Source organism: Schistocerca americana, chromosome 3 (genome assembly GCF_021461395.2).
Source record: "Schistocerca americana isolate TAMUIC-IGC-003095 chromosome 3, iqSchAmer2.1, whole genome shotgun sequence".
NCBI lineage: Eukaryota > Metazoa > Arthropoda > Insecta > Orthoptera > Acrididae > Schistocerca > Schistocerca americana.
In genome coordinates, this window is record NC_060121.1 from 103,450,735 (window position 1) to 103,474,510 (window position 23,776).

Below are 23,776 nucleotides of genomic sequence, written 5' to 3' on the forward strand. Positions count from 1 at the left end.
TCAGATAGCAAAGTTGATTTGTGGAGTCTTAAAGTGTGCTGTGGTCATCCTGTGGAGAAAGAGAAGGATAACGTAATAAGAAGCAATAAGTACTTTGTGTGTTGGTCTGCTGTTCATATAAAAACAAGCACACCCTATTGTTCATATGGAATGGATGTCGTCTTGTAGTGTGTTCAGTTACGCTCCTTAGAACTTGTTAACATAGACATGAATACAGAAAACAGGTTCAAATTAATGTATGTTGCAATAATTGCGCAGAGATGAAGAGACTGGCACAGGGCTGATTAATGTGGACAGCCGCATGAAACTAATATTTAGACTAGAGACAACTACAAGACAATGAAGCATCCGTCTTTCTTTTTGACCTGCTTATCGCAGGAGTGTTCAAGATGGCTCACAGGCCGTACCCGGGCCCAGGTGGCAAAGCCCTCAGCCTCGCTTCACCTTTCCACCACTGCAATGCCACGCTGTCTGATTGCAAGGAGGGGGAAGAGGGGAAAACTGCAAATGTGACGCATTTAAATAGTAGTTTAGTTGCACTGCATACTACTTCATTTTATATTTTTACATTTCCCAGCAACATGGGTCGCAAACAAAACAAATTTTCGATATTATTTAATTATTTTTGCCATTCTGAAGATATATTAAAATTTTTATGTGGTACAAACTGTAGGCATACAGACAGATGCAGACAATTTCAGAGCACTCAAGTTGCCATGTAATTGTGAGTAATTTAATTTCATAATCGAAAAAGGTCTTGCACACAAACAGGTCAGTCGAAATATTTGTAAGATTTTTGCAGCCTCACTCCAGAAGCTTGGAAACTCTACCTGAGGAAAGAAATGTAGACATCCTGGATGGTTTTAACATAAAAAATTTGCAATTAAAACTGGAATTACCTCCATGCAGGTCGGTCACATCTGCACATGCACAGGGGCACCTTCAACTGAAATGGCAACCAGTCTCAAAAACAGCTCAGAAACGGATGAAAGATTGACAGTGTCCTCAAAATCTTTACAAATCTCTCATTGTAGTTCTTTAAAGGTCACGATAAATTCTTCAAACCTTGTTTTCTCTATAACACTGGTGAGCTTAGGGAACTGGACTATCCCTGTCGATATGTGTCACTTCTACCGTGTGATTTTCTTTTTAAATGCATCCCCATAAAATCAAAAAGAAGTTAGCTTGCAATGTCTTACTGTGGACAAAAACAGTCGGGTCCCCATAAAATGCGAAGTCTGCAGTCTACTTTGGTTGTTTCTAATTTTTGTTCCTGTGCACATTTTTTCGTCATAAATTCAATGGTAGCAAGTTTTAAATCGAAAAATCGTTCCAGGTAGGACTCTTGACCTAACGGACATACTTTGCAGTAATATATGAGGTTTCCATACTCTTCGTTCATTTGCATTGATAACTGTTGCAACTGATTATGGAATAATGGGTGCAACTTCAGAAATATTACTATTTGTGAAATTAATTTCTTCGTGTGCTCTAGGCCTGCAAATTTAGCAGGAAGTGCTTTTTAATGTACATAACAATGAATCCCATGTGTCAATCATTGTAATAATTTGCTTTTTCATTGTAAACTAAATCTTTATATGTGTGTGGTATTGTAATGTCATTTCATAGCGATTATGCAGTACCTGTCACTCATGCGCAAACTGAGCTCTTCGGAGGACGACCTAGCAAATTTGAGTGAGAGGCTGGGCCTCGGCCTGCACATGCTGCACGTGTGTAGTTTGGCAAGCTGTGTATGGCCCCACATTTATCAGAAGGCAGTAACAACAAAGCCTTCTGTGCTCCGTAATTACCAGAACTGCATCTTTCAGACACTGCTGGGAAAAAAATAGCACATTTGAAAAGACAGTGTTAACTTTGATCCGATGATGGCATATGCCACTGTGAGATAATAGACGTACTGATAATGGTTTCAACATATTCTGCCAGGGAATGCTTACAGCTAGAAGGCTCAGTGTGGTGTGAACATGTGAAGCAAGCAGGCAACCATGCCATAGAGATGCACTCGTGCTTCTTACAGCCAAATGGGCGAGTTTGAAAGGGGTCAAATTGTGACCTTCCTAGTGGCAGGATGGTCTTTTCGGAGAATTGCCCCCCAAAATGTACATGGTGCGTCAGTTGTGCAACAATGCTGACATCAGTGTTCACTTGAACATTCTCACACCCATAGATGAGGCTCCGGACATCCGCACAGGACGGACGCCCGCCAGGATCATCGTATTTTAAAGGCAGCTGTGGTGTGCGTACTGTAAGAACTTCAGTACACACACCATCAGATTATTTGACTTGTCGCTCTAACAAAGTAGGCGAGTGTCAGCAATATGTCTTGTGGTCTTATCGTGGTGTGTTTATCTTCTGCCGTTAGGTCAGATGATAGGAATGCCACTGCACGTTTAGAGTAGCAGATTGACAGTGACCAACTTTAAACAGAACTTGATTAATTTTCGCGTACATTTATTAAAATAATAAGAGGCATAAAAATTACTTAACTTGGTTCTGGATGCTATTTACAGTTGACAGTCTGAAGTTCCTTCGGTATTGGTACATTAATCTTATTCTCACACATATCTCTGATACTTGACAAAAGTGTCTATACATTTATCTTCATGGCTATGTACAGGAATATGGTAATCTTATTAGGCGCAGACTGAAACTTGACTATAGACTGGTGCAGACAAATGCAGACTGGTACAGACTAATGCAGACTGCCTAATCGGAGGTCTGTACACTCGTTATAATACCTCGCGCGTTCATGTATCACTGCGCGAGTGTGATCCGCGAGGGGAAAAGGTTCTACGCTAGCAGCAATCACATTGGCTGCGTTACATATTAATACGCGGATCGGCAGAAGTAGAATTTGGTCCGTCTCTATGGCAGCGCCATCTCGTAGTGCGGAGACGGAAGAGTGCTGCGCCTATGCTGTTGTGCTTAGCGGGGCACGCTCTAGTGGGAAAGTTGTGTACGCGCTGACCACGCGGAACTATGTACACAACAGCAGCAGTGGTGGATTACAGATGCCATAGCACAGATAAGAGGGCTTGTGAGCCCACGTGTCAACACAAACTGTTGCAAACTGGTTTTTAGCAGTGAAACTATGCACATGCACACCTCTATCCTATCTTCCACTCACATCACAGCATTGAAGTGGATGGCTTGACTGGTGCCGTCAGAGGATCACTTGGAAGATGGAATGGTATGCCATGGTCTTCAGTGATGAAAGCAGATTCTGCCCGTGTGCAATTGATGGTCATTTGTATATAAGACGTTGGTCTGGTGAGCACTGTCTCGTAGACTGCATTTGTCCAAGACACACAGGCCCCATCCCAGGCCTTAATGCTCTGGGGTGTGATAAGCTATGACTCTCGTTCACCTTTGATGTTTCTTGAAGGGGCCGCTAACCAGCACGCGGTATGTGCAGAATGTTGTTAGATCCATTCTTTTGCCTTCCTTGCTACAGGAAGGCTCCAACAGGAAATGCTTGTCCTCACACTGCTCGTGAAACTCGACATGCTACGCAAGAAATTCAGCAATTTCCCTGGCTAGCATGATCTCCAGGCTTGTCTCTTATGAAGCACTTGACTATGTGAACAAGCACGCATGGCGTAATGTAACCCAGGACAGTATTTGCCATCTGCACCGTCTACTGGATGCCAGTCAGTGCTGCCCGTGGAGGCTACATACGCCATGTACTAATATGGTTGGTTGCTTCAGCATTGGTCAATGTCTCATACCTCAGAAACGCTTGTGCTACATATCTGTAAATGTAATCATTTTTTGTACTCCATATCCACTATTGCAACAATAAATCTTGAGTGAATTGGAAACCTCTAAAAGACTGTACTAATTTTTTTCCGGCAGTGTAGTTGTGCAATTGAGGTGAACTTGCTATGATAGTAAGACAATTCATAAACAAAACACTGTCGTGTAGCAGCTTTTTATATTAATTATTGGTATTAAAATTTAATTCAGTAATAACAAATTGCAAGGGGAGGGGGGTGTTACAAACAGTTTTCTTTCATCATTGTTGCTGTGGCACCCATGTATTGTGTTAATTACCTCCTGAATTGTACAATATTTATATAAATGTGACAGTTATAAAAATTTAACTACCCAACAACGTATACATTTTGAAAGAAGAAATGAAAAAAGAATAAAATAATGTACTGTGAAATAACTGCTGTGCTTTGTATTAATTATAATACCAAAAATTTTAATAAGTGAGCTGGTGTCAGGGTGTCGTCTGTTTTGTCATAAAAACATCACTATTGAAACTGATATTTATTGTTCATAAACTACAACAATCGTGATGATACTCGAAGAAGTCGGTGAATGCAGGACACAAGCTCGTGTAAGGGATGCAAGGAGAGGTGGCTGTCTGCTGGTGGCCTAATAACTTAAAGTGTCAGTTGACTGCTGGTAATGACGGCAGTGATTCTGCGAGGGTGCTGACTGCAGGCTAGAGACTGCCCAGCAGTCCAGAACATAGTGTGCAGAATCATGTCATGGACACAGGATGAGTGAGATGGCTCAAACAGTACTGATAGCTGCTTGCACAGACAGAGGCAAGCAGCAAGGAGTAAGGAGTTTGCTTTCATGGGCAGTGGTGGCGGAATGGCTGTGCACTGCTCTGGACTCAACCTGTAGACCTCCAGGGTGGGATGCGAGCAGCAGCTGAAGTAGGCTTCCAGGTGTCGCACCAGTGGATCGGTTGTTACAGATGTGTCAGTTTTACTTAGCTGTGCTCAGTAATTTTTTTTGCAGTGCTACACCAACATCTTTCATGCAGATGTAGGACAGTTTCTCCAACAAAACCTCTTGCAGTCTCTCATCATACTTGCCCAAGTATGTTAAAATTTCATGTCTAATAGTATGTTAAAATTTCATTTCTTATAACCTCAATACTGGTAGACTGCTGATCTGTTATCACCGCCTTTATTCAGACTACTTTTATGTTTTAGTGTACTTCTTGGTTTTCCTCATTATTTTTGTATGTTGTCATTCTTATTTACTTGAATTGCACAATTCAGAAGAGCAGAGATGATGATGATGAGGAGGAGGAGGAGGAGTAGTTCAGAGATTAGATGTATTTTCCATTCCAATGGATCCATATAGTGAGAAGATCCTCCGAGATGTAAAAGGGGTCAGAATCTTCAAATCCCAAGCGAAAAGGTGCCCATGGATATGAAATAAGTAAAAAAAATCTTATAGAAGAAGGTAAATAACGTGTCACAAAACATATAAATGTTCAGTACCCTGAGATGCAGATAACCTTACGTTGCTAGACCAGAGTAACAAACATTAAATCTTTGTGGATATTATTCTTATTTCCATAATTGGTTCTATGAACTGATTTGTTGGTGTGAAAAAGGATATATTTTAATGGCAGATTTCGTTAAGGAATCAATATATTGGAAACAGTAGCCAGAATCCCTACTTCCGTAACTGGTTTCTGCAGTATGTTCTCGGGTTCACACCAACTAATTCTTACACGGATTCACATCTCACCTTATTCTTATTATACGTTTTAGACCCGGAAAACCTTAGCTTGGCTTCCCAAAAAGTAATACCGTGTGACATTATGTAATGAAGATAAGCATTGAACACCACATTTTTACATCACCTACGTCTGACAACATTCACATCGCAAACAACAGAGATTTACTAAGGTGCTTCAGCAGTTGTGTGGTAGGCTCCTCCCAGCTGAATTTATTAACAAGCTGTAATCCGAAGAATTTAAACACACAGTCCTAAGAATTTGACATCGTCATCTTAGAATATCTGTTTGTCATCATAGTTTAGACATGTACTAGTGTGAAACCTCTTACAAATTGTAAACTGCGTGTAGTGTTTTTTTTTTAGTTTAGTAACAAAGAAATTTGCAACTGGAACTAGGAAGGAAATGACTAGTAGTGGTACAGGGTACCCTGTGCCACACTCCATACAGTGGGTTGTGGAGTATGGATATAGGTGTAAATGTAGACTATACTTGATTTGCTATTTGTTGCAATGTTTGTATCATCTGCAAACAAAACAAACTTAGCATCTGGTAATGTTGCAGATGAAAGGTCATTGATATACACACAAAAAAGTAAGCGCCCTAAGATTGAAACTTGTAGCATACCACATGTAATTAGTTGCCAATAGGATGATGCCTGATGGCTTATTATATGTTTCCTTTCTAATTACATCCTTTATTTCCAGTCTGAGATACATGGTAGGATTTAAAACAGTTGCAGCATTTCCTGTTACACCGTAATATTCTAATTTACTTAAAAGGATATTGTGATATATTCTGTGAAACTTCACTAAATGCCTTCTCTGGAAACTATCAAGAACAGATACTTAGGAATCCCACTCATTATGGAAATATATTGCATCTAATGGCAACAAATAGACCTGACGTCTTGAGGATGTACCATTGAAACTGGTGTCAGTGGTCATGATATGGTTGTGGCAACAATGATTACCAAAGTACAGTGGACAGCTAAAACAAGCAGAAAGACATATATGTTCAGTAAAATAGATAAAAAATCAGTAATGTCATATCTCAGTGAGTAACTTGAAACTTTCAGCACAGGATAGCAGCATGTAGAGGAACTCTGGCTCAAATTTAAAAGAATTGTTGAGCATGCATTAAAATGATGCTTTCTATCTGTATATTTCGATCTAGAGTTTGTCACTGGATTCTTGCATAACTAAGTGACTGTTTTATCATCACAATTTACTTACAGCACTTCATGGATCTACCTGAAACATAAGTTTTCTTAACCACGGTAAATCTTGAACAGTTGATATCGAGGCCGTATATTCAGCTTCACAAGTACAAAGTGCAGTAGTTTTTTGTTTTCTAAGAGGCCATGAAATTAAATAGTTTTGCATTTTTATGCATGAACCAATTACAGTGTGTTCGTCACCGATTTCATTTCCCCAATCTGCATCATTGAAGGCCATTATTTCTCTGTTACCATCTCTCCAAAATTCTAGCTTATAGTCCACAGTTCCCTTTAAATACCTAAATAATGTTTTTACTGACAACCAATCAATATTTTTAAAACTGGTTGTATCTGCTAAGGAGATTTACAGCGAAACACATATCAGGTCTGGAGATTTGGGATAGATATAGAAGACTTCCTATTGCTTCTTGATATGGTACCTTGACATCTCATGATTCGAGCCCTTGAAAGTCCAAACCAAGTCCAAGTGGTGTCGACACCAGCTTGGCTTCACTCATTCCAAATTTATCCAGAACATTTTTTGCATGGGGTTTCTGGGAGATCCCAATTTTGCCTTTATCACAATCCTGTGTAATTTCCATGCTTAGGCATTGGCTTTGGCTTATCTGTCCTAATTCTTGTATCTCAAAAAATCCCTTCAAAGAACTTTTGAATCGATCCAAAACACTTCTGGCATTTGAGAAAAATAGCATATCATCGACATATAAATCTATGATGACAAGTTTGGTGCCATCTCTGTGAAAATAGATACAAGGATCAGTGTTTGATCTCTTTCAGTTTCCTACCAATTTCTTGATTCCAGTTCCTACCAGCCTTTTGTGAGTCCATAAACAGCTTTCTTCAGCCTTCATACTTTTCCAGGAGTTGCAAAATTTTCTGGTGGAATGACGTAAATTTCTTCATTTAAATCTCCATAGAGATAAGTAGTGATGTCAACATGGTCAACCTCCAGGTTCTCTCGAGCTGCTATAGACAAGAGATATCTAATGGGTGCATGTTTGACCATTGGTGTGAGGATTTCCTGATAATCAATACCTTGAACTTGAGCACATCATTTTACCACTGGGTGTGCCTTAAATGTTTGTGGTTTATTGGTAGTCCCATGCTTTATTTTTAATACCCACTTAGTCTTGAGTGGTTTGTGTCCCCCTGGGTAACTCTACTTCTTCAAATGTGTTGTTATGAACTAGAAATGAGAATTCTGTCTTCGTTCTTTTTTCCATTCTTCATTATTTGACTCTCCCAAGGCTTTTTTGGCATCAATGTCTACTTGCAAGTCCTTCTTTCAAATAGTAACTAACATGGTCAGGCTGTGTCTTGGGTTTTGGTTCTCTGTTTGATCCTTGGGGTGTAACCTCTTGAACTATGTTTTGATTCTCATAACCCTTGTCTTGAGCTTCAGTTTCTATTGAATTACTGTTGAAAGCCATAAAAGTGTTAATTATCACAGCCTTCTGACTTAACTTCTGCTTCAGTTTGTGAAGTATTGATGTCCTGGAGAACTACTACTTGTTTCAACACTAAGGCACGTGTGGTCTTAGGTTCCTCTGTCTTTGAACTTGAAAAATTTCCATCCACCATGAATTTTACGTGCCTGCTGACAGTTATCTGACCAGTCTCCCTATTGATGAATCGATAGCCTTACCAGTCTCCCTATTGATGAATCGATAGCCTTACCAGTCTCCCTATTGATGAATCGATAGCCTTACCAGTCTCCCTATTGATGAATCGATAGCCTTTAGCTGCCAGACAATAGCCTGCAAATGTCAATGCCTGTGATTTCTTATCCTACTTCTTGTGACGGGGTTTTGGAATGTGAACCATTACACTGCAGCCAGAAATTCTCAGATACGATAAACAAGGCCTATGCCAAAGTTCATGTGGCATCTTACCTGGTGGACAGTGAATGATTTGATAGGTATGCAGCTGTAAACACAGCTTCAGCCCAATACTCCCATGGCAGGTTAACATTGAACATCATGGTACAAGCCTTTCCAACCGATGTTCTATTAGCTCTCTCAGCAACACAAATTTGCTGTGGACTGTAACGTATTGTAAGCTGATGGATAATACCTTCAGAATTCCCAAATCCTTTTAGCTCATCACTGACATACTCCTTTCCATTGTCAGACTGCAACTTCTTGATATTTCTGCCTGTCTGCTTTTCCACCATGACTTTGAAGTTTATAAGTATCTGTGTTGACTCAGATTCTTTCTTCAAGAAATAAACAAACTTCAATCTTGAAAAATCATCAATAAATGTGAGAAAATAATGATTTCCACCAATAGGTGTTGTCTCAGTTTGCTCACACAAATCAGAATCCACTAAGTCTAAGATTTGCTCAGAATACCTTTTGCTAGGTTGTTTGAATGGAAGACATGACCGTTTTCACATCATGCACAACTCACAGGGGATCTCAGTAGTCGTCTCGGATGTGCATTTAACTAATTTCATTGTGATTAATGATCTAAGGAAGCCCCTTCTGCTGCCCTGTGTGTGTCCCTTATTCGGGAATGTGCCATTTGTTTCTCTTCTTCCGAGAATCGTCCCATTTTTGTTGGATCTGAAGGAGGGTTTTCAACATCATCCCACAGTTCGTCATGGACCCAATATGCCTTCATGGCAAATTTCCACTTTGAATAATTTTAATGCCTGATCAAATTTCAACCACTGGAAGTGCTGTACCACTCATTTTTAGCTTTGAGTGAGAGAAAAAAATATTGTCAGTCTGCATGCAAGAATGATCAGTTGGCAAAATATGAGTGATTGGCACATGCGTAACTTCTGAACTGGCTCTGGATTTCCATACACGATTTCTATTTTAACATTTGTAAAACCATACTTTCACACCTGTCCATTGACCCATAACCTTTTGTTGAGCATTTTTTAATATTGAAGTGAGAGTTTTTTGGAATGTTTTATTAATTAATCAGTACATGCATAACAGCTATTACACATCCCAGAATGCATAATAACTGCCGAGTAATTACAGCCAAAAAAAGAAAAACTGTCGATATCAATTTACATATCTCAACACAATGGATACATATGTACCTAATAGAACAGTTAATGAGAAGGAACCTTCATGGTACAGTCATTGTAAAGAATCTTCTAAAGAAACAGAGATTACTGCATAATAGGTGTAAAACAAAGCGTGTAAAGCAAAGGTTAGGGCTATAGATAGAGAGATACTGAATGAAACGTGCTTGGCTGTCAAGAAAGCAATACCTAATGCCTTCAATGACAACCACAGCAGTATATTGTCAAGTGATCTTTCATAGAACCCAAAGAAATTCTGGTCGTATGTAAAGGCTGTTAGTGGCAGCAGAGTTAGTGTCCAGTCTGTAGTGAATGAGACAGGAACTGAAATTGAGAGTAGCAAAGCAAAAGCTGAAATGCTTAAAACTCCATTTTCAAATGTTCCTTTACAAAGGAAAACCCGATGTAATTGACGTACCACTATTAGCATCAGTGGTGTTGAGCTTATCAGATTTTATACTGAATCTGCAGCTGAGTTACCCCTCTGCTAACTATCATCTATTGTAGATCTTTGGAACAAAAAGCTGTAGCCAGTTCTTGGAAAAAGCCACAGGACACACCAGTCTACAAGAAGGATAGTAGAAGTGATCCACAAAACTACTGTCTAGTATCCTTGACATAGATTTGTTGTATAATCTTAGAACATAGTCTGAGCTCAAACATAATGAGAGATCTTGAACAGAATAACCTCCTCAATGCCAGCCAGCATGGATTTCAAAAACATTCATCATGCAGAACACAACTCGCACTTTCCTCACATGACATACTGAAAGCTTTTGATCAAGGCAACAAGGTAGATGCAGTATTTCTCGATTTCTGAAAAAGCATTTGACTCGGTACCGCATGCTTATTGTCAAAAGAATGATCATATGGGATATCGAGTGAAATTTGTGACCAGACTTAGGAATTTTTGGTCTGGAGGACACAGCATGTCATCTTGGATAGTGTGTCATCATCAGATGAAGTAACTTTGGGTGTGCCCCAGAGAAGTGTGTTGGGACCCTTGCTGTTCAGGATGTATGTTAATAGTAAAATCAGGCTTTTTGCAAATGATGCAGTTATCTGTAGTGAAGTACTGTCTGGAAGAAGCTGCATAAATATTCAGTCAGATCTTGATAAGATTACAGTATGGTGCAGAGATTGGCAACTTGCTCTAAAATGTTCAGATTTGAAATATCTTGCACTTCACAAAATGAAACAACCCAGTATCCTGTGACTATAATATCAATAAGTCACTGTTGGAATCGGTCAACTCGTACAAATACTTGGGAGTACCACTTTGTAGGGATATGAAATGGAATGATCACATAGGTTCAGTTGTGGGCAAAGCAGGTGATAGACTTTGGTTTATTGGTAGCATACTGGGAAATTGCAATCAGTCTACAAAGGAAATTACTTACAAATCACTCGTGCAAATAGTTCTGGATTATTGCTCAAGTATGTGGGACCTGTACCAGATAGGACTAACAGGGGATTATTAAACATATACGGAAGAGGACAGCATGAATAGTCACAGGTGTGATTCATCCTTGGGAGTGTGTCAACTTCTATTTGTCATTGGTGATTAATTGCAGTAGCACTGGTGACCGATGGACCTCCTCACTCTTGGAGGCACCAATATCACTTGCTCCGTGATCCAACAAAAACACATGTGCATTTACATATTATGTATTTCAACTTTTGATGTGGTTGTCACTATATGTACGCAGTGCATGTGACTGGACAATGCTAGCATCACATTAAACATTCTTGCAATGCTGTAGTAGTAAGTAAATGAGCTATTTGATAAGATTAATACTTAAGAGGAAGCCTCCATTCTTGTAAAGGAACAAATTTAAGTAGCAGTCTTTGAACTACCTCTAAAAAGTAAATTTTCCATCTGCAGTAAAAATAAGTAGCTACTTACCTATTAAAAATCTATAGAAACCAATGTTGAACATTTGGGAAATGAAGTAAGGTTTATAGAAGTTAGGTGTGTTTTATTTTGTGTGTTATGCTTACGAATTCTCAATTTTTATACATTCTCCATTTTTATATAATTTCCATTGTAAATAGTGTATTGAATTCCTGCTGCATACGCATAGGTTTTATATGTAATATTAAATTAAACATTTTGTAGCTGAATTTCTGTGTGTAATTATAGATTGCTCCTGAACCAAGTGTGGCTGTAATGCTGGCACCATCACATTTACGAGACAGCACTCTCGACGAAGCTAGGACAATTGTAAATCGCTATAATCGCATTACGTGTGTAAATCCAGTTAAAAGTGAACGTACGTTGAATCTCATCACTCAGCTTACTGCACTCGTATTGCAGGTAAAGGTGAGTAATAAAAATAAAATACAAGGTCTTTGTCATTATTACATTATATGCATTATGTGCATGCATATAAACCTACAGTTTCATGAAGATGATTTATATTTCTGTTATTAGCTCATTTTCTTGTGTACTGCCAGCACAGATAATGGTAAAGATCTTAAAATGAGAACAAAATTCTTGCTAATCTATATCGATGTCCGTCTCAACAAAATTGGATTTATCTGACATTTGCAGGGACTAAGTTTACACATGTAACTGGACAAAGCACATTAAAGATGCATTTGTGTGCCCATTGTTATTTCTTGATATAAATGCATAGAAAATGATGATAAAAAATATAAAATAAATTGACAGGCCTGCTGGCCAGTACTTAACTCCAGGAGATAAAATGTGTGATCTCTCTCTCTCTCTCTCTCTCTCTCTCTCTCTCTCTCTCTCTCTCACACACACACACACACACACACACACACACACACACACACACAGAGAGAGAGAGAGAGAGAGAGAGAGAGAGAGAGAGAGAGAGAGAGAGAGTAGTTCATTCCTCAGGAAAAAAAGTTAGAAAAGGTTAAAACAGAAGAGCAAGTCACTCAGGACCCATGTTGCTAGGAACCACCTGTAATGTGGATTAGTATAGACAAAGATGCAGTTCATGCTGATACTGTGACTGGAATGATAGTTTTTCTAGTTGTCAGTTAGTAAGTGGTACGTACGAGGGAGAGGGTTATATTTTTCATGACATTTTATTAATTATTGTGTTCTTGATTAAGCCTCACTATGTGGCTCTATTTGATATTTTATAAGTATCTGTGTTCTTATTGCTCTCTGACCACACTAAAAAGTAAAATGGTAATTATGTACACTTCTTCCATGTATCTTTTCTTCTTCTCCTCTGGGTCCAAAAGAGGGAATCCTTGGCTCCTGAGTTCAAGCTTTAACATTTAGTTCCCTCTCTTTTTACTGATTGCACTATCACACTCATAATTGCAGAGCTATCTTGTCACTGAGTTAATTTTATTAGGGCAACCACATTGGATGCATTGCTCCATGTTTAACTGCATACGCTAATAAAATCATAATGGAAAGCTTGGATTTGATTTTTGTGAAATTGTAAGTCCTGTACATTGTGTTTGTTGTAAATTTTTTTCTGTGAGAAATAATTGTCATGTTTCAACAAATTAGGGTGTGTTTTTTCTCTCTTTTGTTTAGAGCTTAGCTGGTACAGATCGCAGTGCATATGAAGTAAAAGTGCTACAGAGTTCAATGGAGCAAATACGTGCTGGCTTGAGTCCAGAGAACCTGCAGTGCTTCCAAGACTCTGTGGAACTTCGCATGAAACACATCCAGATGGGTCTTGGTCAGTACGATTCACTGCATCCATTCATGGCACAGCGAGCATGAAGTGTTCGTTTGGCAATTATTTGGTTGTGAAATGTTTTTTTTGAAGCTTTTAGTTGCAGATCATTCTCACAGACAAACTGTCATTGTAAGTATTAGGTGTACTCGTGTCACTGTATGTGAAATAAAATGCTCTCCCAAAATCACTCTTCATTAAATATTGAAATATTATCAGGGTCCACATTCTCTCATCTTTGGGTAACTGTGTATTGCTACAGTATATGCACAAATACTCAAATTTTGTGTTGTAAAAGACTATTCAGAGGAGGGGAAAAATATTATAGTAGCAATTTCAAGTGATAATATTGCTCTGAATATAGTGTGATATGATGTAAGATGAGATGTGTCATTGTTTTTAATCTACACAAATAGGTAGATTATCGTGTGTAAATAGTTGTAAAAGATGCTTTATGACCAGACTAGAATAAATATTACGTTGATGACTGTGAATCAAGGAATGTAAATGTATGTACAATAATAGCCTATTTTATGTGAATAGAACCTTTGTTCTTACATCTTTCATCTTGCTTGAAGAAATTAAGGATGCCAGCTTATGTATACTTGTTTTGAAGAATGATGAAGTATTTATGGTGTGAAATGATATATTGACTGAAGTGATTTTTATATGAAAAAATCAAAATGTATCATGGTTGTTTATCTTGTTATAATAATAGTAAATATTAATTACATTATTACTATTGAATTTTTATCATGTTTCTGTTAAAGCTGTTACATATTCTTATAGAATAGTTGTACTTATACTTTGTTCATGCTAGTCACAGACTTGATTAAATGAGATTGTACAAGAAAATAGAGGAGATACAGGACAGAGCCCACACTTAATTATACTGTGTAACATATGGAGTATAATTCTTTTATTATATTCATGAAAGTGATTGGTTCCTAGCACATGAATACATAAATTGATTTGTGTAATGGTACAATAATAACTGAAATTTGAAAGAAATGAGAGACACTAATGCTTATTCAATGTAAGTAGGAAATATGTTTTCTCGTGTGTACAGTAAATGTTGGAATAGACGTGCTAAGTGAACCATACTTTGTGATGACAAATGTGGAACGTCCATATTATATTTTTTTAAATCAAAGAATACTTGCAACATTTGTGCCTCACAGATAAATAAAATAGCTGTAGAAAGAAGGAACACTTCAGTGAGGTGCAATAATATATGCCTTACAGAACTAATATTTTTAGTACAATGTCTGTATCTGCTGGGATAAAAAGAACTCAATTCTGCAATATACTGATGTTTTAGAAAACATTATTAAAATGTCAGAGATTTTGTTAAAATTTGTTTGTGCAAATGAGGTAAATATCAATGTCATGCTAATTTATAAAGATTTGTAGAGAAGTCACACTAAAATTTTGTATTGGTTAGCGTGAAGTACAAATAAGGAACCTATTGCAGTGTTTGCTTCAAGTGTGCTTTATTTCAGCAAGCTGTGATTTCTTTCTTATGTTTCATGGTGACTTGTTAATAAAATATTTTTTGTTAAAGTTTATTCGTATAACATAGTCTAGTGTTCTTTTTTATATTTTGCATTGTCCCAAATACTTTGTTGTTCTCTCTTGTGATGTACTGTTTTTGTACACTATGTTGAAATGTTCCACATTTTGTACACTATGTTGAAATGTTTCACATTATTTTATTAGGAAACACAGAACAGAGACCAAAGTAGTATGTCCTATAAATACTGCAGATAAAAATCAAATAATGACAAAATGTGTAAAAATAAAGAAGTAGGAAGAAAATAGGGGTGAGGAGAAGATGGACGCAAATAAGCAAACAGTAAGCCCCAATATGACAAAGAGGAAAGAAACTCAAGCAAGTTAAAATGCTTGGGTGATTGGGGGGGGGGGGGGGGGGGGGGCAGAAGAAGCAGAGAGAAATAACTAAATGCTAGTGGATAATGAACATATTATTAATAGTTGGTATGAAACAGTATTATTTTAATAGGCAGCAGGCAGATCTGACACAGCCTCATTTTCACCAGTTCTCATGAGAGTTCACTTGTACTTATTGAAAAGTGTTTACTCTGGTAGGAACGAAAGAACAGAATACGAGCATTGTGTACCATACCTGTGAAAACCGCATTGTTTCTCTCTACGGTAATCAACACACTTGATACATCAGTTATTATAGATGGGATGCAAAACTGTGGTTTTCGACACAGTACACAAAATAGTGTAGGAAAATAAAAATGTATGGACCAAACTTTTACGTAGCTGGGAAATGTAGAATTAAGTCAAGCCTTCCTTTGCAAAAAACAATGCAAGTGTGTCAGTTGTTGCTTTGTTGACTTCTCACTGAAGCATAACCAGAATAAAACACACTGGTTTGTAACAACTAGAGACAATTATGTTAACAACATTTCACATATCAATAGATGCTGTATCTCAGTTCAGGTGTCTTCAATGAGATATGTGAAGCATGCAGGTATTTTAATTATGGCCATATAAGGAAGAAAATGTCAATACAGTAGGAATAATGTAATATAAAATTATTATAGGACTTCATACATAGGCTACTTGATAAAATCTATTCACAATAGTTTCTTCTAGAGGAAACTGAGAGAAAAATATTTATTTCTGCAGTCCTTGCAGCAAAACGTTTCAAATAACAGCAATACATGTAAGCCACAAGAATAACAGGGTCTTATACATATTTTTTTTAAATTTTACATTAACTAGCATAATAAATGTGCATTTGTTTAACATGATCGTAAATTGTTAGAAGACACTGCACAGTAATAACCCCTAGTTACGGACACTACACATATCACTGTCACTTTGAGGTTATACCGTGAAAGCTGACTCCCAGTCCCAACTGTTATCATAACTGGCATCTAAAATATGCAAATGAGATTCTTTTTTATAAGTAACATCTCTGTGTGATGACCATTCCAAAGGAGGCCTTGACATAACCTTGAATGTGTTCCAAAACCCTTGTCACATAGTTCTAACGTGATCTCTGCGTACCTCCTTAAAATTTTAAACATTAATGTCAGGAAGGGACTTAGAGAAGTGGCAGCGGCATTTGGAATTACATAGGGAGAAAGACTAATGCATGATACAAATGCAAGATTAGATAGTCCTATTGATAAGTCTAAAATCACACAGCTGTTGAAAAAATGTATGCACTGGTATGAAAAATCTTAAGAATTTTATTTCCCTGGATGAAGAAAAATTCACAAAATGCCAGCCTGGATAACTGAAGAAATACTATTAGAAAATATAAAATCATCATCATCATTGATCACTTGGTCAATGGTCATAGGCATCCACAAGGGGAGAAAACGTGCAACACTTGCTGGTGTCGTCATCCCCCCCCCCCCCCCCCCCCCGCCCCCCATTCCCTCAGGAATCTAGAGCACAGTTATTCACTACTCGTTACAACAAATATTTTATGTCTGAAACCAGATAAAATAAATTAATGGCTTTAGATGAAGGACGGGCACACCACAATCGCAGTGCATCAAACCTGATACCATTGGAACCATCATGGGAGCCAAAATTATCACACCAGCAGTGATCCACAATTCACTGGGCATGGGCAGCACACCACTGGAGCTGTACAGGATATACTGACAGATAATGAGGGAAGTGCTTACTGTAATTTCTCATGTGGTTTTAAGAAGACAATAGTTTCCCATGTGGTTCATGGATGGAGCGACTGTCTTGATACTCTAAACAGAGACATCTTGTCAGTAGAATGGACTACTGACCTGTCACACTTCTGAAAGTGTATTATGAGATAGAAACGTGTCTATTGAAAAAGTGACTCCAAAAAGTCATATCTTCCTGCAACAAACTGCCATTCAAAGTGCACTGCAACAGGGATTCCTGTTACCTACCACCTTACATATTTTAGCAAAGAGGGCAGTTGTAAAAAAAATCCACATCACCTTACTTGATCTCGCATATAGAAGAGTGTGTCAGTACTAGAATGTAAAATTTAATATATTATTTATGAGAAAATTGTTCCAAAATTACAAGCAAGCTAGAGGAGACAACTCAACGTGAACAAATTGCTCATATATAATACAGTTGAGCAGTATTTCCAATGTTATCACCACCCAGTATTTGCGTCACTTTACTGAGCAGAAGCAGTTGGGGGCTGAATATCAGTCTGTAGCCACAAAGCATGTGGTTAAGCAATCGGAAGGATAGTGCAGGTCTAATTCGAACACCGATCAGATAAAACAAAAATGGGTATGATGCAGACAGCATTCTTCATAATGGATAAATCTTTATGGTGTTGCAGCAATGTACCCTCAACCCAAAGTAGCGCCTTAACATTAGTGGAGGAATCATCTTTAAGGTATGCTGTAATAACAACAGTGCTTTACAAGTGGGGACTGACTGGCCAGAATGTCTACTACATAGCAATCTTACTTCAGCAAGCATACAAAACTCTCACAAAAACAGACATGTCACATCAATTACACAGATGTGATTGTGTCAACATATTTTGCTGTATTGAAAAAGAGGTGCTTCAGGCCACCATTTCATACATTTATTGCAAGTTAACATCTGCTTTTCCACAACACCCCCAATAATCTGGCAAGGAATCGGCACAATATTTGAAGGCATATACACTTGCAGACACTTCTATTGGATGTACACATTGATGGAATCAGTAATTACAAGTGGAGAAGAGTATTAAAACCCATTCGGCAATGTCCCCATATTGTGACAAGTGTCAAATAATCACTGAAGCAGAATGCTTAATTACCTGCAAAGAAAAATGTTGTATCTGGAATTGAGTAAGTGAGTGAGTAAGGTAAAAGTTCCCAGTAGTTTTCATTTCCAGGATCACACTGAACACAGTAGGCAACCAGCATACATTGCACTTTGATACCTGACTTGAGATTTTTTCCCCTCTCTAAAAATAGCAGTCACAGATGGATTCTTGGACACTTCGATGTTCTACATTTAAAGATTGTGAAAACGAGGGCTTCCAGAATTCACCGTCTGCGCCATAATCAAGGTTCAACTACCCACCTGGAGACATTAAAATTTTTCGGTTTCAAGATTTTCGCTTTTCAAACGAATGTTAGTTTCCAAGAATAGTTTCTATTAAGAATTTTACTACCAAAAGGTTTTTAATTTTCCAGGGAATTTTATTCATTCTGCAGAAGAGTTCTAGTTTGGTCTTTACTGTTTTGTGCTATTTTATACACCAAAACTACAACATTCGTTGGATTCTATTACAATTCAGTACTCCCGCTATCAGAAAGGAGTGCTCACGTCGATGAAGATTATTTATAAAGTAATTCAATGAAAATTGTGGAAAAAATTAGTTACTTGTCGCGAAAAACGAGATTTGGATTTGAACTCCGTGTCTGGAAAAGGATTTTAAATGGTCAAATTTAAATAATATAGCACACATTTAGCGCTGTATTTACGGCGCATACGGTATTATGCTCTCGTAAATGCTGAAGAAAGAGATTTCGCTCACGCTGGTGCAAATTTTATTCAATTTGCCTCTTACGTACAATTTCCCTCTTCAACATAAAACTCTGAAATAATTGCTGATTCTGCCTTGGGCAGACTAGTAGAAATTACTACATCTCAGTGTAAAAAATAAAATGCGCCGCACTATAAACTTCGGAGACTAAATAACTTCTGTGGAACAATTCACTGCGCCACATCACAAAACATGGTAGAAAACATACATGAACAATACTGAGTGAACTAGATTATCACTAACCTTAACTGAGTAGAGCAGCTATCAAACTGGATGTGGGAGTATTCTGGTTGTCCGACTGTTTGATTTAGGGGCCCGTCGTTTAATACATCGTTAATAAACAAACGACGCGAACTTTGTTAACAATGTACAGCAAACAATCAGAGCCATACCAAGGCCTTCCAGCATCCTTGGCGGAACTGCCCAAGTTGCCCTTCCGCCCCCCCCCCCCCCCAACCCAAAAATTACATTTCTACAAATTTGTCTTCACAGATTTAGCTAATTTTGTAAGTACGTTTAATAAAAATGAAGCGTTATTGAAAAATATTACTTAAATGAACTACAATGGTAAGAAATATTGTGCACAACAAAGTATATGTATCACTGTATTACAGTGATGTAATTATAACACACAACATATTTGGTTTGCTCCTCGTAAGTTATTTACAGTCGACAAATTATTAATTACAAATGAAAGGAGCTGTAATTAAGCGCCACGGATATATTTCATTCAGGAATTGTGTTTTTAATTACAATTTTATTCTGCATTTCCTTGCTTTGCGTGAAGAAAACTTATTTACTGTCTCACTGTAGTCGTGTTTAACAGCTTTGTCGTTTTCTATCGACAACATAGCTAAATCTTTCGCCCATACTCGACATTAAATAGTTTTATTGTCTTTTAACTTCCTGAAGCTGCATTCACAATATACTGTAGTCACTAGCAGTGTCAACAATATCCATAAAGCAATTTCAGTGTTTGGGTAAGCACTCGGAAACCATATTATGAAAAACCCTTCAACATATCTAAGTGGGAAGCCGTGTCAGAGTCCTTAATCTGCTCTTACACCTGTAGCTTGAAAGCTGGTATTTTGCAGAACGGCTCTGCTTCATTTGCGACCAAAGTTAGCTGCACGATTTGCTAGAAAAAATACACAGATTTCATTTAACGTGTTTCCTGCTAGTAAATTTAATCAGATGAGACGAAGCCAGACCAGACGCCCCGCATTGGCTGCGACACTTACGATTTTTGGAGTCCAGTAGCCCTGTCCCCACGAAGCTACCGTAAATCAGTTGTTAGAAATAGATCAAATTCCCAGTCATATGAGATTTCAACATACAACTTTTAATATTTCTAGCGTTGTAACAGTACCTGTAGTTTATTTCAATATCATATCCCTAATCCAACATACCTTATTAGAAATGCGTTTACATCACTCGCTTAACACAAGGACATTGCTAAAGGGGGCGTCCAGGGTGTCCGGAACCCTCACCTCGTATCACCTAAATACAATTATTCACGACCTAGTTGCTGTGCAGTGGAACTCAAAGATATTTTGATTGATCATACTATGAAAAAGGAATACGCACTATCTATTAACAGCAATGCCAACGATAGATCCATAGCACTACCGGCTATCGCCAAACCCTATTTTAGCCAAGACTAATTGTTAGCCTTGCTCGAGCTCAACTGTTGTTTTTATAAGATTAATGTGTTGCGGATTATTGTTTTTGTACTATGTGCTGTTGTGACAGTTTCTATACCGAGGCGACAAATTGATGACATACGTCCTAAAATGGTGTCAGACATCCTCTTGCCCAGCATTGTGCAGCAGCTCAACGTGAATTGACTCAACAAGTTGTTGCAAGTCCCCTTTATAGCCGTCCACAATTGCGGAAGTGTTACCAGTGCAGGATTTTGAGCATGAACTGATCTCTCGATTTTGTCCCATAAGTGTTGAATGCGATTCGTGTTGGACGGTCTGAGTGACCATATCATTTGTTCGAATTGCCCAGAATGTTCTTCAAATGAATCGTGAGCAGTTGTATCCCGATGAGATGGCGCATTGTCATCCACAAGAATTCGATCGTTGTTTGGTAACATGACGTCCATGAATGGCTGAAAACGGTCTCAAACTACCAGTTGGACCAGATGACCAAGTCCATTCTATGTACTCACAGACCATACTGTTATGGAGCCAGCACCAAATTGTACTGTACCTTGTTGGCAACTTGGGTCCGTGGCATCATGGGCATCATGGAGTCTGTCTCACACTCGGACCCTACCATCTGCTCCTACTAACTAGAATCGGGACTCATCTGACCAGCCCACAGTTTTCCATTCGTCTAGGGTCCAAGCAACGTGGTCGTGAGCCCAGAAACGCACTGCAAGCAGTGTTGTGCTGTTAGCAAAGGCACCCGCATCGGTCGTCTGCTGCCATAGCTTATTAATGGATACGTTCGTCGTGTGTCCCACACTGATTTTTTTCTGTTATTTCACGCAATGTTGCTTGCCTGTGAGCACTGACAACTCTACGGAAACGCCGCTGCTCTCGGTCGTTAAGCGGAGGCTGTCGGCCACTGTGTCGTCCGTGGTGAGAGGTAATGGGTCAAATGTGATATTCTAGGCACACTCTAGACACTGTGGATCGCGGAATATTGAATTCCCTAACGATTTCCGAAATGGTAAATGCCAATGCGCCTGGCTGCAACTACTGCTCCGCATTCAAAGGCTGTTAATTCACGTCGGAAACCTTTTCACATGAATCATCTGAGTATAGTGTGCGCAGAATGCCATGGCCGCTATATGCGCAGATGACAGGGCCCGCATGGGGTAGGGGGTGGGGGGTGGGGCGTGGGGTCGGGTTAAGAGCAGGCACTGCAGAGGAAAATGCCGTTCTAAACTGAAGCCTACGCTCACATTTTCTGTAAAGTGGGGTACTCCACGCCCACAATTGCATGGTGGCCATTTAAAAAGATTTACTGTCACCTCTGCTTTGCTTGGTATCTGAAACGAGTTTCGCCGAAAATGCAGCGATTTATTTTCGCCTGGTTTGTTAACCATTTGAAACTTTCAAAGAAGCATCTTGAGTGGCGAATTTTGAGTAAAACCTGATTACCATATTAAAATTTGCTTCTTTTGTCAAAACACAGCGTAATTTACACAGTCACATCTCATTAACATGTTGTGCAGACGCAGTTGCAAAAGTTCTGGAAAAGTGGTTTATAAGTGAGAACTGCAGTACGGTCAGTAGCTTACGAAAAAGCACAATCTCTGTACAAAATAAACGTCTGATGTGTTCATTTATGTTGTTCAAAAACCTATAACATTTCTTGTTTCACCTGCTATCAATGGCCTTTAAAAATTGCATTCTTTCATCGAAATAGTCTTTAGTTAGTGGAATAACATGGTAGATAATGAAGTTTTGAATAATAACCATATCGCAAAATACTCTCCTCTCTGTGTGCTATTAGTTGCCGAAATCTCATTTCGATACCTCAAATGAAGTATGAGGAATGTCGTGAATGTTTCCCTCTGGCTTCATCGCTGGCGCAATGCGATCGCAAATGAGAGTGCTACGTCAAAAGAATTTTCTCGAAATTGGTAACAGATAGAGACCTCCAGCCAAGTTTAAAGAAAAAATTTCATACGCTGAAATGTATTATGTAATATGCACTAAAAGCAAAATTACAGCGACCTCTATTTTTCATTACAAACTTTTTCGAATTTCTCTCAGTGTCTTGTTTCCACGGAAATATTAAAATGACTATGCCCATTACCGAAATGATGGGCACGAAATCGTGAACCTGACATATAAAGCTATAAGTAAAGCATAACTTAATTGTTTTACTGAAAGTTTCTGTAAAATCGTCTGAGAAAGATTGCTGGGTGTGTGCCGCCGCGATTCTGTCATCGCCGACCAGCCGAAAGGTTTCCGACACTGTTGGCCTTCGCTTCTGAACAAACGAATGAACTCACCCGGCGCATTGGACAAAAACTGCGCGGACTACACAAATGACAGCAGCGTTAATGCACTGCCGTTTTCTTCCATGTGTACCTGACACTTCTGCCATCTGTATATGTGCATATCGCAGTCCCATGACTTCTGTCAACTTAGTGTAGTTACGGATAATTCTGTAACAAGAAAGAAAAGGAAAATCGATTTTGATTCGTCCGCTAGTTTTATGGTAAGTTAATAATGTATACGCACTACGATAATAACCTAATTACCTGTCTATAGCAGTTTTATGTTAGCAATGGAGTCTTTATGTGGAGGTTGGCAGACCTTTGGGGTAAATAAACATCGTGTGACTAGGGCCTCCCGTCGGGTAGACCATTCGTTGGGTGCAAGTCTTTCGATTTGACGCCACTTCGGTGACTTGGGCGTCGATGGGGATGAAATGATGATGATTAGGACAATACAACACCCAGTCCCTCAGCGGAGAAAATCTCCGACCTAGTCGGGAATCGAACCTGGGCCGTTAGGATTGACATTCTGTCAGCTACCGGGGGCAGGCAACTTTGGGGTTGCAATATTTCATAAGGCAGCGAAACTATAAATAACAATACAAATAACACTAAATTAAAACCAGAGTATAAAAATACACTTTGATTCGTCTGTCACCCAAAAACCGCGCTGATCAACAGAAATATCCCTCGAACGGCAGTGATTGCATTTCTTTAAAAATTTGCTCAAAATTCTATCATTAGTAGCCAAAACTGCAAAATATCACCAAATCTGGTCACATGGGAGGTACTCAGTTACGAAAGCAGCCT

The 23,776-nt window shown here is 38.6% G+C and overlaps 1 protein-coding gene across 2 annotated transcripts in view; it reads left to right on the plus strand.

The window, feature by feature from the left end:
- Nucleotides 1–15,043, plus strand: part of LOC124605529 (protein lin-9 homolog) — a 102,093-nt gene extending 87,050 nt beyond the window's left edge. For both annotated transcript variants that reach the window (XM_047137276.1, XM_047137277.1), the window contains exons 8-9: nt 11,936–12,115; nt 13,322–15,043. In XM_047137276.1, the coding sequence (XP_046993232.1) occupies nt 11,936–12,115; nt 13,322–13,513 (372 nt within the window). In that variant the 3' untranslated portion in view covers nt 13,514–15,043. The remainder of the gene's footprint in view (nt 1–11,935; nt 12,116–13,321) is intronic.
- Nucleotides 15,044–23,776: the final 8,733 nt, after the last annotated feature.